Here is a 16017-nt window from a genome sequence, read left to right on the forward strand (position 1 = left end):
TAAATGTGTTTCCACCTAATAACATGGTTCTTCATCTCAGAGCAGGTACAACCTGCCTCATACTGTCTGTACTTGCCTACCACTATGAGCACGAAACCTCCACGTAATCTAAATAAATAAATACACATGAGATATTTGATCTCAATCACCGTAATTTACTTGTATCATATCTTGAACAGTTATAAGGAATGTATCCCTTTCCATTACGCTTACCAAATAACTACGGCTTTTTATCCTTGTGATGATATCGGCTTGTCGGAACAACTGGTAACAACTATCTTACATATAGTGATAAATAAAAGTGAACCTCCAGTTTAACCATTCCAACCATTCCACTGAGTTTCAGTAAACTATTTCTGAATTAAAAATGAAATAATGTGTCAAAAAATGAAAAGTCCTCCCCTCGCTCTCAGTGGTGTTGGTTCAGACATTTGCCTGAGGGTGTCGTTGTAGCATTTAAAACCGAGTTTACTAAATGAAATACAATGAGACAGCAGCACAGAGGTAATCTGAATGATCAGAAACCTTAATGCATCAAGGGTCACATCTACCTGTCATACGTAACAGGAATAATTACTCCGATCTAGATCACCCTAATAAATGTACGCATGTATATATGAGAGAGAATACTATCTATCTATCTATCTATCTATCTATCTATCTATCTATCTATCTATCTATCTATCTATCTATCTATCTATCTATCTATCTATCTATCTATCTATCTATCTATTATGTCAGTTAAATAAGAGCTCTCTCTCTCTGTCTCTCTCTCTCTGAAATAAAATACACAAGACACACAAGACACACTTTATCGTAATGCTTAATTCTACGGTTGTGCTGACTGAATGCATTAAAGTAAAATATAATAATGTGGTAAATCATTTGCATAATGGCTCAGTTGTTGATTTCAAATGTTTAATCTTTCATAGTTGTTTTGGGGTAGAAGACTAACAATGTCAGAGTGAGAAAATCTGAGAACATCGAGAGAAATTTCTGATAAATTATTTTGCATGTTCTTTATTCTCTGTGCGACACGTGTGAATATACTATAGTACACCATACTACACTACACTACACTACACTACACTACACTATACTATACCATAATATAATATAATATAATATAATATAATATAATATAATATAACACTTTCATACAAATTTTAAGACATCACTGGAATTAACGTTTAACGAATTCAAACTGGAATTCTTCTCTGTGCATTAAAACTACATATGATTTTCACCCCCAAAGAAGTGAATTTTGTGTGACTAGGGTCAGCTCTGCCCCATATGAAATTGCCTAAAAGAGATCAATAGCGAAAACGTCTGCTTCTCCCCCCTCCCATTTACACACACACACACACACACACACAGAGCTCTTTCTCGCTCTCTCTCTCCCTTTCACCCTCTTCCTTTAAACCTCTCGTTGTCGCAAGTCGATTGACAAACTAGAATGAAAATGAGGCGTATACTCTTGCACCTCCTCAGTGTAAACGCTTCTTTTTGAGGATACTTCTAAACTTGGATCATATCACCATGGGAGCTATTTGTATTGCAAGGGACTTCTGTTTGTTTTTACTCTTGTTAAATACTCGCCAAAGCGCCGCACTTCCTCAGAATAGTGGTAAGATTCCTCACTTTGTAAGCCCACCTCTTTACGCACGAGTTTGAAATACGTGGAATTTATTTGCGCTTTGTTTTCTGCTGCGCCTGGATTTCTCAATGTTCTTGTATGTTTATTATTCACTTAGGAAAGTTAAGTGTAATAATAGCAGCGTTTTCTAGAGTATCTTCTACTGCAGAAGCGTTCCTTTACAGAAACACGTGTCTTGTCTCATCACACAGATTTGTTGTGGTAATATAATTGTTACTCTGTTCATGCATTTTTGCCTGCTGTTAAAATACAGATGCCGACCAATGTGCTGAGGGAAGTGATGGTTGTCACATTGATGCTATTTGTCAAAATACTCAAGCATCTTACAAGTGCACATGTAAATCGGGCTTTAAAGGGGACGGTAAACATTGTGAAGGTAACGTTCTCTCCTTACCAATCACAGTAGTAAGACTGAGTTTATATTCAGCTCAGGTCAGATCACACTGTCGTAAGATGTCATAGAGGAGTAAAAATTAAATTTGGTTTGCGTTTTAATAAAATTAATGTTAGATGTTGCAATTTGCATCGGCATTATTTCATACTGTAATGAATAGACAAATTCTTTACTATACAGCAATGAATACAGAAATTTATCAAATCTGAATCCGTTTCCCAGACATTGATGAATGCGACATCGAGTTCAACGGTGGTTGTGTGCACGAATGTAACAACATACCAGGCAATTATCGATGCACTTGCTACGATGGATTCAATTTGGCACACGATGGACATAACTGTCTCGGTAAGGAATAAAATAAAGTTATGTTTACTCTTGGAAATTAGTTGAAATTTGCGATAGGATAATGTTCTTCCAAGCAGTAAGCGATTAAAAAAAACACTGTGATGGAAACTTAGAGGTGAAGCCCTGTACAGTAAATATTGCTTAATATGACCATATATATCGTAATATTCGTTTGAAACTGCACAGAGGAAATCTTTTCGTGAAAGTACTGAGGAGTCTGAGTTTTTCCAGAAAATGTGGTCAGAATTCTGTTGTGTTATTTTCCTCAAAGATGTTGACGAATGTGTCTTCAACAATGGTGGCTGTCAGCATGTGTGCGTCAACACCATGGGTAGCTATGAGTGCCGCTGTAAGGAAGGCTTTTTCTTAAGTGACAACCAGCACACATGCATCCATCGGTCTGTGGGTGAGTACCACAAACACACGTATAGGAGTGTAAACCCCCCCATCTCCTCGGCGAATCTCTATATAGAAAGTTCCCTGAGGCTGGAAATTTTGGATGAGTTATGATGAGTGAGATGGAATCTCCCTTCATTTAAAACTTCAAGGTTTAATACACAGCAACTTTGTGTAAAAGGAAAAAAAAGTACTCAAACCTGCCTTACAGAAAACGTGGTATGCAATGATATTTTGATGGAAATACTTTGAAAATTATATTTGAATGTCCATAGGAGTGTTTGTAAAGGTACTGTTAAGCTGTGTCAGCAAAGGGGTAGATAAAATGAAGTTAATTCATGTATGTTCACAAATACTAATGTGATTGACAGCCCAATAGACGATGACAGCTTTTAAGTTGGGTTTTCTTTCTGTGGCATTATCTATAGTGCTCCTGCTCTAAAGAACTCATGCTGTGGGAAACGGAGCCCATGTTCTGGGGAACAAAACAAGTTAATAACTGCAACACTCTGGGCTTTGTTGTCAGTGTCATAGATGAGAATAAAGCACCTTTTTATGTGTCTGAAGCTTCTGAGTTGCAAGTATTGTTGTTTTCCTCTGTAAATTGAACCAAGTTTGCAGGGTTTTCCACCCCATTGGGTTTCTTTTGCCAAACTTACCAAATCCTGTGAGCACATCCACAGGGTTGTAACTTGAATGGGGAGACCTTGCCCTCTGGAGTAATTGCTGGGGTGCTTTTGATGGTAGGCTAGCAGTAAACGATATTTATTGAATAAATGAAAGGAATCAGGAGTGAAGTAGCTTATGTGTGCTACTCTGTGTTTGGAATGAGTGTGAATTATGACAGTTAGCATAACTGTTGTTTTAATGCTCAAAAGCTTGCTAGAGATTGCTCAGAAGGCTTTTTGAGTTTTTTCTTAAAACATGGATATATTGTGTGTTTTCTTTTAATTTAGCAGTCTTAGTTGTTTAATCGGACAGTTTTGCTTGCCGTTTTTCTCTTTTCTCTGAAGTTCAAGTCTTTGAGGCAGCTTTTGTCCCCATTTTTTGCCTCTCTTTCAATCCCACCTCTTTCTAATATTCATGAATGAAGCTGAACTAGCCCAACTGACACTATTTTTTATTCCACAATATTGGCTCTGCTCCACTTCAGTGGTAGAATACATCAAACCCCTTAAAACATTGTTTACTCAAACTATTATGAAAATGCTAACCGTGGCATGCTGTTAAGAATTTTGTTCAAATTATTGTAACACCATATGTTTCTTTGTAAAAAGAAAAGAATCTCAGTGTTATTACAGTGACACAAACCAAAGATTTTTATAGTAGAGTATGTGTTATCACCAAACCAACCTTTCTACCAATATAGCACAGTAAAAAAACAGCAAAAAACATAATATTCATATAAATACGTGGTAACACAAAACTGACTATCTTTTCCATGTGAACCTTAAACTATTTCTCTTATTTACAGAGGGTCTCAGCTGTATGAATAAGGAGCATGGTTGTGCACACATCTGCAAGGAGACACCCAAAGGGGGTGTGGCCTGTGAGTGCAGGCCAGGATTTGAGCTGGCCAAAAACCAAAGAGGCTGTATCTGTACGTGTGAATACAATTCTGAAGCACCATTGAGCTGAGAAATACCACTGGAAGCACATGACCAATTTGTTGATTTGACTCTGTTTATGTTGTTGCTATAGTAACCTGTAACCATGGCAACGGGGGCTGTCAGCACATCTGTGAAGACACTGAGCAGGGTCCTATATGCAGGTGTCATGCGAGGTATGCCCTGCATGCAGATGGGAGATCCTGTATAGGTAAGGCCAAGTTGAAGTCGAGACGACTCGACAGCTACAACCACGGCTCCCATCCATTTCAGCCCCCCCCCCCGTCTTTTTCAGCCTCAGTAGTATCTCCCCTTTATTTATGTCTCACTCTGAAACCCTACATGATTATTGAATTTGCCTGCAAGTCTGTGGATAAAACAACTTTATTCTCTTAGCACGGATTGGAGCTCTGCTCATAGCTGATCTGTCCTTCCTCCGATTCAACATAGAGTGTGTGATAAAGATCTCACATCAGATAGTGAAGAGCAACAGCTGGAGCCTGCAGGCTGTGTCTGTTCCTTTAGTGCTGTGTGTGGGCTCCAGGATTACACTAGCCTTGTCTCCTGCTCCATCTTACCAGCATTGTCCATGATTTTTCTGCTTTATCGCGTTCATAGCATACAATGTGAACATGAGTCAAGTGTAAACATTGCAGTGGTTACATAGAGACAGACTATGAGGGAGGTCTGCTGTTGACCTGCATTCACTGCTGTATTTACTGCATTTTCCACACTTATCTCAAATGTTTGGCTTGTTAAACGTAAGTCAGAGTAGATGTTCATCCAAGCACATCACTGTTGTGATAAACACTGTACTTGATTTGCCATGTTACAAGCAAAACGTTACTGTGTATATGAATTTTGGAGTCTGTTTTGGTGTATATCTACATTCATGATATTGCATAATTCAGGTAACCTTAGTTAATTGTATATTTAGGCATAAACATGCCTCTGTTTATACATATGCTGAGAAGGACAAATTGTTTCTGTGTACAGTGAAATGTGCCTGTGAGAAAGGGAGATAGAGAAACATTTGTGAGATCTCAGAGCTGATATTCTGTGACATATCTATTTCAGAAAGGGATGAAGCAGCTGCTGACACCTCAGATCACAACGCCACCTCGCTTGCCGAAGTGGACAAACGCGTCAAGCGACGATTACTCATGGGTAAAGCTCTTCTCTTATGTGCAGAGTGATTTTGTGGGATAAGCGGACGGTATGAATACACTCAATTATCCAGTGATAAACATTTCAGGAGGAAGCGATAGGGAACTGCGGTGAAATGTGTGTTTAGGTAGATAGAGAGTTGTCGCACAGCAGTGCAGAGCATTCCACCCACACCTTTTAGAGCAAACTGTGAAATGACTGGAGAACCTTTACTTTCTCACTTCTGATATCTCTCCTGTAAAATATGTCCTGGTGACCGTATGGTACATTTCACATGTTTTTTTACTCACTGCAGGGGTAGGAAGGTATGAAGGTCTACTGTAAAGCTCTGACAATCATCCTGGTCTATTTTTGAACTGATAGTCTCTGACATAGTGTTCTCTGTGTTTCTGTGCCAGAAACTCTCCCCTCTGTGGAGAAACAGTGACCTTTCAATGTTTATGATATGACCTTAGAAGTTGTTATCGAACACATCATCATTCGAATGATCCATTTATTGATGTTTCACAGAGTTGATCTTCAGTACTTATCATCACCTGGTGTTTCCTAGGTGCTGATTACATACATTATGCTGTAGTAAGACAGGGTTTCCAAAGGCTTCTACTTCAGCTGTTGAATTGTGCTTTCAGAGACGTGTGCTGTGAACAATGGGGGCTGTGACTGCACCTGTAAGGACACATCCACAGGTGTACGATGTACTTGTCCCATTGGCTTCACCCTTCAGCCTGATGGCAAAACCTGCAAAGGTCAGACACTGCTGTTTTCAATAGGCGCCTCAATGTCTCTTTCATACAGAATAGTCTTCATTAGCCATTGCTAGCTCTCAGCTGTGTTTGTATTAGATTTATCCGGTTCCATTAAAGACATGCTCTTCTTTGTACCTCAGACATAGATGAATGTGAGCTCCACAATGGCGGCTGTGACCACTTCTGCAGAAACACCATCGGCAGCTTTGAGTGCAGCTGCCGGAAGGGTTTTAAACTGCTCACAGATGAGCGCTCATGCCAGGGTAAGCCCCCCCCCCCCACCCATGTCCAACATCACTCCTCATATTCAGTATGACAGTGTGGGGGCAGGGGCGTGGAGTTAGAAAGGGAGATAAGAAAGGCTGGGAGCTGATTGAACAGTGCCAGTTTCGACTTGCTGGATGCCTTTGAAGATCCTTAAGATGGAGCGAGTATAAAGCTTAGCTCTAAAAATACAGTTCTGTGAAAGCGCACAGGTTCCCCTTGATACAACCTCTCAGCGGAATGCACTTCTCCACACTGTTATTAAACAACACTCTTATTGTCTTTACTATTCTTAGTCAATGTTTTTTAAACTATAACTCAGAGGGTTTGTGATTTATTGGTACTTTTCTATGAAGGTTTCTCTGTCCTCATTGTTTCTGATTGATCACAGATATTGATGAGTGCTTCTTTGAGAGAACATGTGACCATACTTGTGTGAACTCACCTGGTAGTTTCCAGTGTGTGTGCAACAAAGGCTACACCCTCTATGGCCTTGCTCATTGCGGAGGTAAGACCACACAAAGTATTGAATTCAGTGAATAAATGTAGGTGTAACCGAGTGGGTATTCATTTGTAACATGGCCTGAAATGGTGCTCAGAGATGTTCAGAGATACTGTGTTGTGTTCTTTCTTCAGACATAAACGAGTGCAGTGTAAATAATGGAGGTTGTGAACACCGTTGTGAGAATACAATGGGAGGGTTTGAATGTCATTGCCACCCTGGTTACAAACTGCACTGGAACAAGAAGGACTGCATTGGTAAGATTGTACTTTAATACACCTATGAGCTTCTAATCTGATATTCATCTGATATTCATCTGTGTGCTAGGGATCTGAATGAACTCAATTGAAAATCATTTGTGTCCTCCCACACGTTGTTTTGAATCCATGAAAAGCTAAAAACAGGAGATACTTTGTCTTTCATTCTCTTTACCTCATGCTCTGACTCTTTGTGCCTCTGCCGATAAATGAGATTTCCAACAAAACTAACTTCAGTCTCCTAAGTGACTGAGACTTCTTAAGCTCCATCTGTTTCCTTGCTTGATGTGTTTACCCCAATGAGCTTTGTGATGTCGGTCTCTCTGACCTCCTCCTCCTCCTTTTAGCGCCCTCATCTCCTCCACAGGGAGGTGTTTGTTTACCTGTGAGTGTGTTATGATTTTTATCCAGAAGTCGAAGGTTTTTCCCCTGCTGTGATACCACCTGCTAGACCCACCCTGAACTGCACAAAGCAGGGAGGAGGTGACCATTGCTATCTCAGCTGTCAGTCTCAGATTCACATCAGCAGTGGTAAGTAGACCTGTTCCGCTGGTGCCTTCGTTGGTTTGTTAAGTTGTGACACACCATCTGTTTGCACAGAATGTCCTTGCCATTGTTCCGCGGTCTTTCTGTCTCACTGGTGCTCTCATGCCCTCATGTGCATTTGCAGGAGCTGAGGATTCCTACACAGTGACCTGTGGAATGCCTTTACCCTGCCTGACTGGAGGACAATGGAATGAGAGTGGATCATATTGCCTGGGTAAGTACACATCATAGGTTATACGCCCTGCTGCTCTTGGGCTGAAAAAAAAAAACACTAACAAGGACGGATGCTGTTAAGTCACATACCATTTGTATATGGTTTTAAATGAATCCAGGAATATTTAATAATTGCATATTACCACTTTTATGCCTTTGGAAACAGAATTTCTTCACTTCTCTCTCTCGATCCAGGTTCAGATGCTACTTCCACACTACGAATCAAAACCATTGCAACGTTTAAGTCTAGTCAGGGAAAGTGCAATCTCAAACGGAGTCAGGAGAAACTGAAAGAAGGCTTCAATACAGCTCTGTCAGGTACAAACCGGCCTCAGAGCAGCAAGAGTGCTGGATCCATCCCTGTCCTGCAAATGTCTCAGTAAACAATTAAAAGACCGAAATGTGCAAGCCTTAAATGTATTCTGTGCAAAAATTTATATGTTTACAAATATATGTTTACTTCACAGTGACCGCAGTTCTCGTGCCAGACAAAACAAACCAGACTTTGTGCCCGGTTAAACATAATGTTAAAAAGGGAGACATTCAAGAGAGTAATCTTAGAATCACTGGGGAAGTGGACCAGACTGGGCTGGATGTTTTGAATGTCTCTTCACATTGTCCAGTAGTGGCAGGGCAAAATGAAATTAGCCATAGCATGCCTTTCACCAGGGTCCTACCCAGCCATCAATCAAACTGACCACTGATTGTTGGATCAGTCTGGTTCTGAAAAGGGTCGCAGCATGGTATTTTACATCCTTCAATGTCTTCTTTTAGAGGCAAATGCTGTAAAGGATTTCTTGTCCCTCTGTTATTTTTCATTGCTTTCTTATTCAGTGGCAGAATGAAGTAGAGAAAAAAAGAAGTGTTTTTTTATTCTAATGACCAGAGGTATAATTTTTCTGATACAGTGACACGAAGAGGGAACCCTCCATATCAACAAGATATTAAATTATAAAGTTTGTTTTCTGTCTGTGTGTATTTGGACATAGAGTTTTGTGTGTGTCCATAGACAGGAAACCCTTGCACACAGAAAATGTCCAATTCAGCTTTGTTAGCCTGCGCTGCAGCTCTATAGGCAGGCGGCTGCGCAGTCGTCACGGCCGGAAGGCAGGCGAGGAGGAGGGCTCTTCCATCACGGCTGAGTTTGAGCTTGATGTGAACGTAGAGGAGGTAACAGGTTAGTTTTGCTGTGTTGACTCTACCGGAGCTTCAGCCTTCTTCTGCATCTTACTGCTTTGCTTGCTCCTCCTTTCTTTGCTCTCATCTGTGTTACTAAACATGTCAGCAGTCGAAAGTATCTCCTGTTTTGAGGTGGCCGAGTAGGTGGAGGGTGCTTTGGGGATAGTTAATTCACATTTGGATCTGGGTGCTTTTTGTCTTTTTTTTTTTTTACAAGAGGTGTGTGTGTGTTCTTGTAACTGTACTATGTTGTTAGTATTTGTATGTATATATATGTAGTTATGGATGAATTGAGTGTTTTCTCTCAGCAGATGGCTGTGATCTCAGTTGTGCGCGACGCCGTTCTGAGAAGCGGCTACGGAAGACAATACGTACCCTGCGCAAGTCAATAAACAGAGAACAGTTCCACCTGCACTTCGCTGGTTCTGAGTATGAGTTGGCGAAGAAGATGAGCCGACCTGCTGACCTACCTGAGCACTGTAGCACAGGACAGGTGCTGGTTGACAAGATTTGTGGTGAGCAGTTAACATCTGAGAGCCTCTTCCCACTCTTCTCCTATGGGAGAGCACCTTTATTTCCAGCCTTTTCTGTCCCGTCACTCCTGAATGAGAGACACATATGGAAATGGTGAATGCTGCATTTTGACTGCCTTGAATGGCTTTTGTGCAGGTATGGTCAATGTTATATTTGGTTTTGAACAGTGTGGTTTGTGCAGAAGGAGCTTGCAGAACACAGGGCTGCCCCAGGCTCCTGCCAGAGGGTAGAGTTCTACTCCTCTGTGAATAGAAAGCCCTGAACAGAGAGAGAAGGCTGGCATTGAAATATCTGAAGGCTGCCATGTACAATGTTTTTTACACAAATTGAGCTCTGTCTCACAGGCTCCTTTGGAAAAAGTACCTCAAAAGTTGAGTTTTATGAGGTACAGCAGTCCCTTATGTTTTCATTAACATGTTAAGTGAGCTCAGTAGACATAGGCAGATAGAAATATTTCCCACACAACTAACCTCAGTCTCCCTAGTGGCTGAGGTTCCTGAAGCTTGATCTTTTTGTCTTAATAGTCATATTATAATGATCATAAGGAATAACATTATGCCAACCGTCAGCATTATAGGGGGAAGGTATATCTGAGTTTGTTTGGGTGAGTTTGTTTGGCTGACAGCCTTACAGCGCTTAGCTTTTATCATTTTTTCTCTGTCTCCTGGCCAGTGTGTTTAAAGCATCAGAGAGCTTTACGCAAAACTGCAGTTGACTGCTCTGAGTGTTAGACAGGGTCTGAGTACTGTAATGGACTGGACCAGGGAGGGGGTTTTATGCGTTTGATCAGTTCTAGTTCTGAGAGCCTCCTCTCAAGAATGAGAATCGAGTGGACGAGAGAGAGAGAGAGAGAGAGAGAGAGAGAACCAGCGGCGAGGAGCCCCCTCTCTAATAGTTTCACAAAGAGCCTCACAGCCATGTGTGCAGTTTTGAGCTGTTTAGAAATCAAGGCATGGCGACACCTTTAAGTTGCACTCTTTAAAACAGTGTTTACAGTTGGCTTTTCTGAGTACATTTTTTTTTCTGTGATACATTTTGCAACTTACGTATATTTTCAACAGAATTGGCTAGAGAGTAAATATTTTCCCTCATACTACCATTCCTACAGGGCAAATGGAGATCATCATTAAGCAACTGAATGGATGAGTAAGACCATGAATGTGCAGTTTTTAAGAGCCACTGAACGAGAGCCTTAACCCCCTTTCTAAAAGGAGCTATATTTTTCCGCCCATTCCCACCTCCCCCACTGGCTCGGCTCACTAAGTGCAGTTTAGCCTTTTCAGTTTGCCCACTCCATTGTGAATCCCAGTGGGACTTGTTCTTACTGCAGGAGTGGGGAAAATCCCCACATCAACATGGCCACTGCCTCAAGGAAGGAAAATAGTACCTACTTACTCTTCTCCCTCCCGCTCAACAGTCTTTTATCTGTGTACCTAAAAAAGATGCACTCATTCCTCTTGTATGTGGTGAATCAGTGCCATCAGATTGTTTTGACAAAATGAACCAAGGGCTAAATCCCTTTTGTTAAGAAGAAATGTAAATACGGAAGTCTCTAGACGTGATTAAAATTACCATACTGATGGGAGACAAAATGATTAACTAGAGTTTGGGTGGAAGTATAAGAGAACGGAAAACAACCCATCAAAAGCAGCGCTAGACTGATACAAGTAACTGAAACCCACTGTGTTTGTTTAAATTTGTGCTTTTGCTGACATCCCTTTTCTCAATAAACGTGTTAGTTATTGTTTGGGTGTTTATTTTTGTGGGGCAGACATTTCGGACTGCTGTTTATTCAAGCGAGTAGTTTAAGTGCCACATTCCTCCTCAGACAGGGCCACTTTGCGTGACCCCAGCCAGTGAATTGCTAGAGAGAATTGACTTCGGCGACACCATGGGAATCAATTAGCATCAGCTGTTTGGGCTCTTGCCTGATAGGCGCAAGCAGCGATTGGGCTTCAGTGAATAGGGGGATTCACAGTCCTGACCCCTTTTATTGGGTTCAGCTCCTTACCACTGTGATACCATAGTGTTTGCCTATGTCATCAAATAGGCAAGAGCTGGGAACTTGAATAGAGGTGAAAGGTCCTTTAAACCTCTTTGGGCCATCAATTGGAGGACTCAATAGAATCGCCTCTTTGCATTTGAAAAGCTTCAAGGTTTTTTCTTCATCTCCCTCTTTTCCTCTCCTCTCTTGCTCTCTCTCTTTCTCTCTCTCTCTCTCTCTCTCTCTCCCTCTCTCTCCCTCTCTCTTTCTGACAAATAAAAGCTGATGGAGACAATGTGGTGGTGGCTCTTCATGGTCATTCAGAATAAACAAAAGGAAAAAAAATGAACTGCTCTTGAGAGAATTACGTTTTCTTTCTTCTTCTGAAAATCAAGCAATTTGTGGAGGAGCATATAATGGCTATGCAGTTAAGCTTTTGTCAAACTATCCTCATTGCCATGGATTCCTTCTTGAGTGAAAGCAGGATTCTTCCGAGCACAGCACTGTTAGCAGGACATAGATCATTTCCAAATCTACTCACTCATTTGGTTTAAGATCCGAAATGAATCGCTTTGATCTGAAGGTACTTTTTCCAGTCTTACTTGTCCCATTTAGAAAGGAGATTCAGCTGTTTTCTCGAGTGTGCAAAACACATTTGAAAGCTTCACTATAAATTATTCTAAATAGTACAGTCTACAAAGCAAACATTAAATAAAACTCCCCCTATAATTTCTTGTGAGGTAAGAGGTGAAACACTGCCTTTGAGCTACCACAGTGGTCTGCTTTGGTAAGAAGAAGGTACTTATGATGGGATTGTTCACGTGGATGAAATTGTTTGATGTGGGTACTAGACAGCTGTGGAAAAGCTCTGTTCTCTTATTTGTCTGAATTTTTGGCATAGCTGTATCAGGTTGATTTTCAGTGCCTTTTTAACAGCTTAATGTGGGGCCTCTGAACAGGGCCTGGATGTGTGTGTGCAAGTGTCTCAAGTTTACTTTCTTTTCATCCTCTTTGCCTCTGGTTTCTTCCAGTGAGCTGCAGCGTTGGAACGTACTTTGACGGGGAATTGGGAAGGTGTGTTTTGTGTCCCGCTGGAACGTACCAAGATGAAGAGGGGCAGGTGTCATGTGAGGTGTGTCCAGGGCCCGAGGGAAGGGGAACTCCCAGGTCGGCAGGGGCTCGAAACATTTCGGAGTGTGGAGGTGAGACATTATAAAGAAATCTTTCACGAAATCTATTAACCTTCAGATGTTCCCTCACCAAAGTTTATGGTTTGATAATATCGATATATTTTTAAAACTTTTGGTAGTACTTGTATGTAAGTAAATATCTGTATATGTGTATTTAATCTTGGAGATCTTGAAGGAGTGTGAATGAATGACATTTTATTTTTGTTATAGAATGGGCAGGAAGAGTACCTGTCTTGATAAAAATCATGAAAGCAGATGTTTTTGTTGTGTGAAATAATGGATCCCTGCTTCCTTGTTTTTCCTGGTTTCTTTTACAACAACAAAGAGTCTCCAATCTGCCTCGCTTGGAGAAAAATCACCAGCATGTTCTTGCTTAACAAACACTGTTATCGTAACCAGTTAGTCTCTATGGCTCAGATCTCATCTTCTGCTGTTTGCAGATAGACAAAACAAAAGACTAGTGGGACTATATCAGTAGCAGCCAGTTTGCTGAAGTCATCCAGGAGACATGGTAAAGGCTGTGCAGTCATAGATAATGAACTTGCATTACATCATTGCCGTGCAGTTTGAATGGGTAATCCTCTGTGTTACACTGTGGCTTAGTAACCCTGCTTTGTTTTTCTCTCGCTGTTTTCTTTGACTACCAGGTCAGTGTTCTCCAGGGCAATACTCTCACGATGGCTTTGTGCCATGCCTTCCTTGTCCTCGGGGCACCTACCAACCAGAGGTGGGGCGCACTTCCTGTTTCCCATGTGGAGGAAATCTCATCACCAAGCATGAGGGTGCAGTGTCATTTCAGAGCTGTGAGACTAAAGGTAAATTCAACTTTCTGTGAAGGCTTTGAATGGGAAGAATTACACAAACTTTTATTCTGACTTTGGATTTAGCGATATAGAAGATTTTAAATGTACGTCGCGGATACCGGGCTGTAATATGACATCATTATGCCAACAGTCCAGTGCTCACCGGGGCATTACTACAACACAAGCACACACCGCTGCATCCGCTGCCCTGTGGGAACCTACCAGACAGAGTTTGGCCAGAACTACTGTGTGGCCTGTCCTGGAAACACCACCACTGATTTTGATGGCTCCACAAACATTATGCAGTGCAAAAGTAAGTATGGGTTCATGTATGTGGGTTGAGAGAGAATAACTGACATGGCACAGTAAATAATTAGTTTTGATACACAATACACAAAGGATAAAAAGCATTTTACGTGGTCTTGTCGTGTCACAGATAGGCGATGCGGAGGAGAGTTGGGGGATTACACCGGCTTTATCGAGTCCCCCAACTACCCAGGGAACTATCCTGCCAATGTTGAGTGCACCTGGACTATCAACCCTCCACCCAAACGCAGGATCCTCATTGTGGTGCCAGAGATTTACCTCCCTATTGAGGATGAGTGTGGGGACTATTTAGTCATGAGGAAGAGTTGTAAGTGTTGTGAAGCAGTAAAATTGTTTCTCAATGATCATGTGTTAAAGTATGTGAATTAGCCCATTGCTAATCACATGGTGATATCGAAAAGAAGTTTCTGGGCTGGGGGATGTGTGTGTGTGTGTGTGTGTGTGTTTGGAGGGGGCGGGGGTCATCTCTTAGTCTCCTAGTCTCCTGCGGGCAGAGAAATCTACTGGGAGAGCACTGTGGAAGTATGAGTGCGAGTGGACTGGTAAGAGAGATTTGTTATTTCCTTTCTTGGCAGCTCTCCCGAATTCTGTGACGACTTATGAGACATGTCAGACGTATGAACGGCCCATTGCTTTCACCTCTCGCTCAAAGCGACTTTGGATCCAGTTCAGATCCAATGAGGGGAACAGTGGGAAAGGCTTCCAGGTGCCTTATGTAACTTACGATGGTAAGACAAAAATGGTATTTTATCAGGGTGGAGTTAAACAGATTTTGCAGTATGACCCTGATGAACAAAATGTTATATAATATTATGTATATGCTTTATCTCAGAGGACTACCAGGAGCTTATTGAAGACATTGTTAGGGATGGAAGATTATATGCCTCTGAGAATCACCAAGAAATTCTGAAGGTATGATGAACAAAATGTGTTTTTATTGCTTTAAAGCTACAAAAGATAATTCAGTACATTTGTAAAGTTCTGACTTTTTTTTTTTTTTAAAGACAGCAGCACCAGTCTAAAATGCAGCTCTAGTGACATGTTTGTTAAGATATATGTGATAACAGTACCCTCTTCTGGACAGAAAGTGAAATGCAGAGATTTAGTTTGACAACTACCCTCTTTGAGTACAGTGTTATATTTTCCCAAGACTGGTAAACACATTGTAAATATTTAAATCCTCTCCTTAGGACAAGAAGCTCATGAAGGCTCTTTTTGATGTTCTTGCCCATCCACAAAACTTCTTCAATTACACAGCCCAGGAATCCAGAGAAATGTTTCCAAAGTCATTTATTAAGTTTCTTCGCTCCAAAGTTTTGAGATTTTTGCGTCCCTAGGGCTGCTCTGCAAGGGAGAAAATATGGGGTCTCTCTGAACTGCTGTTGTTTGGCATTCCCCACTGTGTTTCACTATTAAGCTGGAACATGTATAATGTATGAAGACTCTGTCATGGAAGAGAATTTTATTCCATTATCCAAAGACATAAAAGCAAATGTATCTGTACTGCGATGGGATGCACTTTTCAGGAGGAAATGAACTGAACTGAATGGATATGCAGCTACCACTGTTACAGCACAGACAAAATGGCGCCTTGATCAGTCTCTCCATGCCTGAGGTCAAAAAATTACTCATGTGCTCCCCCCTTGGCACTCAGTATATGAGAACACTTTTTGTTAACTACTCCCTTTAACAAATATTGAAGACACAGATATATGTGTATTGTGTTCATACTCTTACCATTTGGCAATATGGTGGAAAATGGATTTTTTAAGGAACCAGCAAACTGTATCCTTTTGAAAGTATCATGAAATATAAAGTGGTATATACCATTAGAAATAATTCATAATTGCAAGTTAAGAAAAGAAAAAGTCTATACGGGATATATTGTACTTCTGATCACATT

The 16017-nt window shown here is 41.1% G+C and overlaps 1 protein-coding gene across 1 annotated transcript; it reads left to right on the forward strand.

Annotated features, from left to right (window-relative positions):
• Positions 1-1539: 1539 nt before the first annotated feature.
• On the forward strand, positions 1540-15451 carry scube2 (signal peptide, CUB domain, EGF-like 2). Its single transcript, XM_030794421.1, has 22 exons — positions 1540-1627; positions 1911-2033; positions 2274-2399; positions 2671-2805; positions 4270-4395; positions 4497-4613; positions 5480-5569; positions 6199-6315; positions 6456-6578; positions 6971-7087; positions 7216-7338; positions 7750-7869; positions 8299-8410; positions 9111-9274; positions 9588-9791; positions 12826-12996; positions 13632-13799; positions 13939-14100; positions 14224-14421; positions 14690-14842; positions 14947-15026; positions 15305-15451. The coding sequence occupies exons 1-22, from the start codon at positions 1540-1542 to the stop codon at positions 15449-15451; spliced, it is 2964 nt and encodes a 987-aa protein (XP_030650281.1).
• Positions 15452-16017: the final 566 nt, after the last annotated feature.

The sequence above is a fragment of the Chanos chanos genome, chromosome 2, assembly GCF_902362185.1.
Source record: "Chanos chanos chromosome 2, fChaCha1.1, whole genome shotgun sequence".
Classification (NCBI taxonomy): domain Eukaryota; kingdom Metazoa; phylum Chordata; class Actinopteri; order Gonorynchiformes; family Chanidae; genus Chanos; species Chanos chanos.

What these genes read in the sequence shown, in the direction of transcription:
- scube2 (XM_030794421.1), top strand. Translation starts at nt 1,540, where the DNA reads ATGGGAGCTATTTGTATTGCAAGGGACTTCTGTTTGTTTTTACTCTTG. An exon ending in TGATGGCAAAACCTGCAAAG is followed by an intron (nt 6,316 to 6,455) that starts GTCAGACACTGC and finishes TTTGTACCTCAG; the next exon opens with ACATAGATGAATGTGAGCTC. An exon ending in GCCTTATGTAACTTACGATG is followed by an intron (nt 14,843 to 14,946) that starts GTAAGACAAAAA and finishes GCTTTATCTCAG; the next exon opens with AGGACTACCAGGAGCTTATT.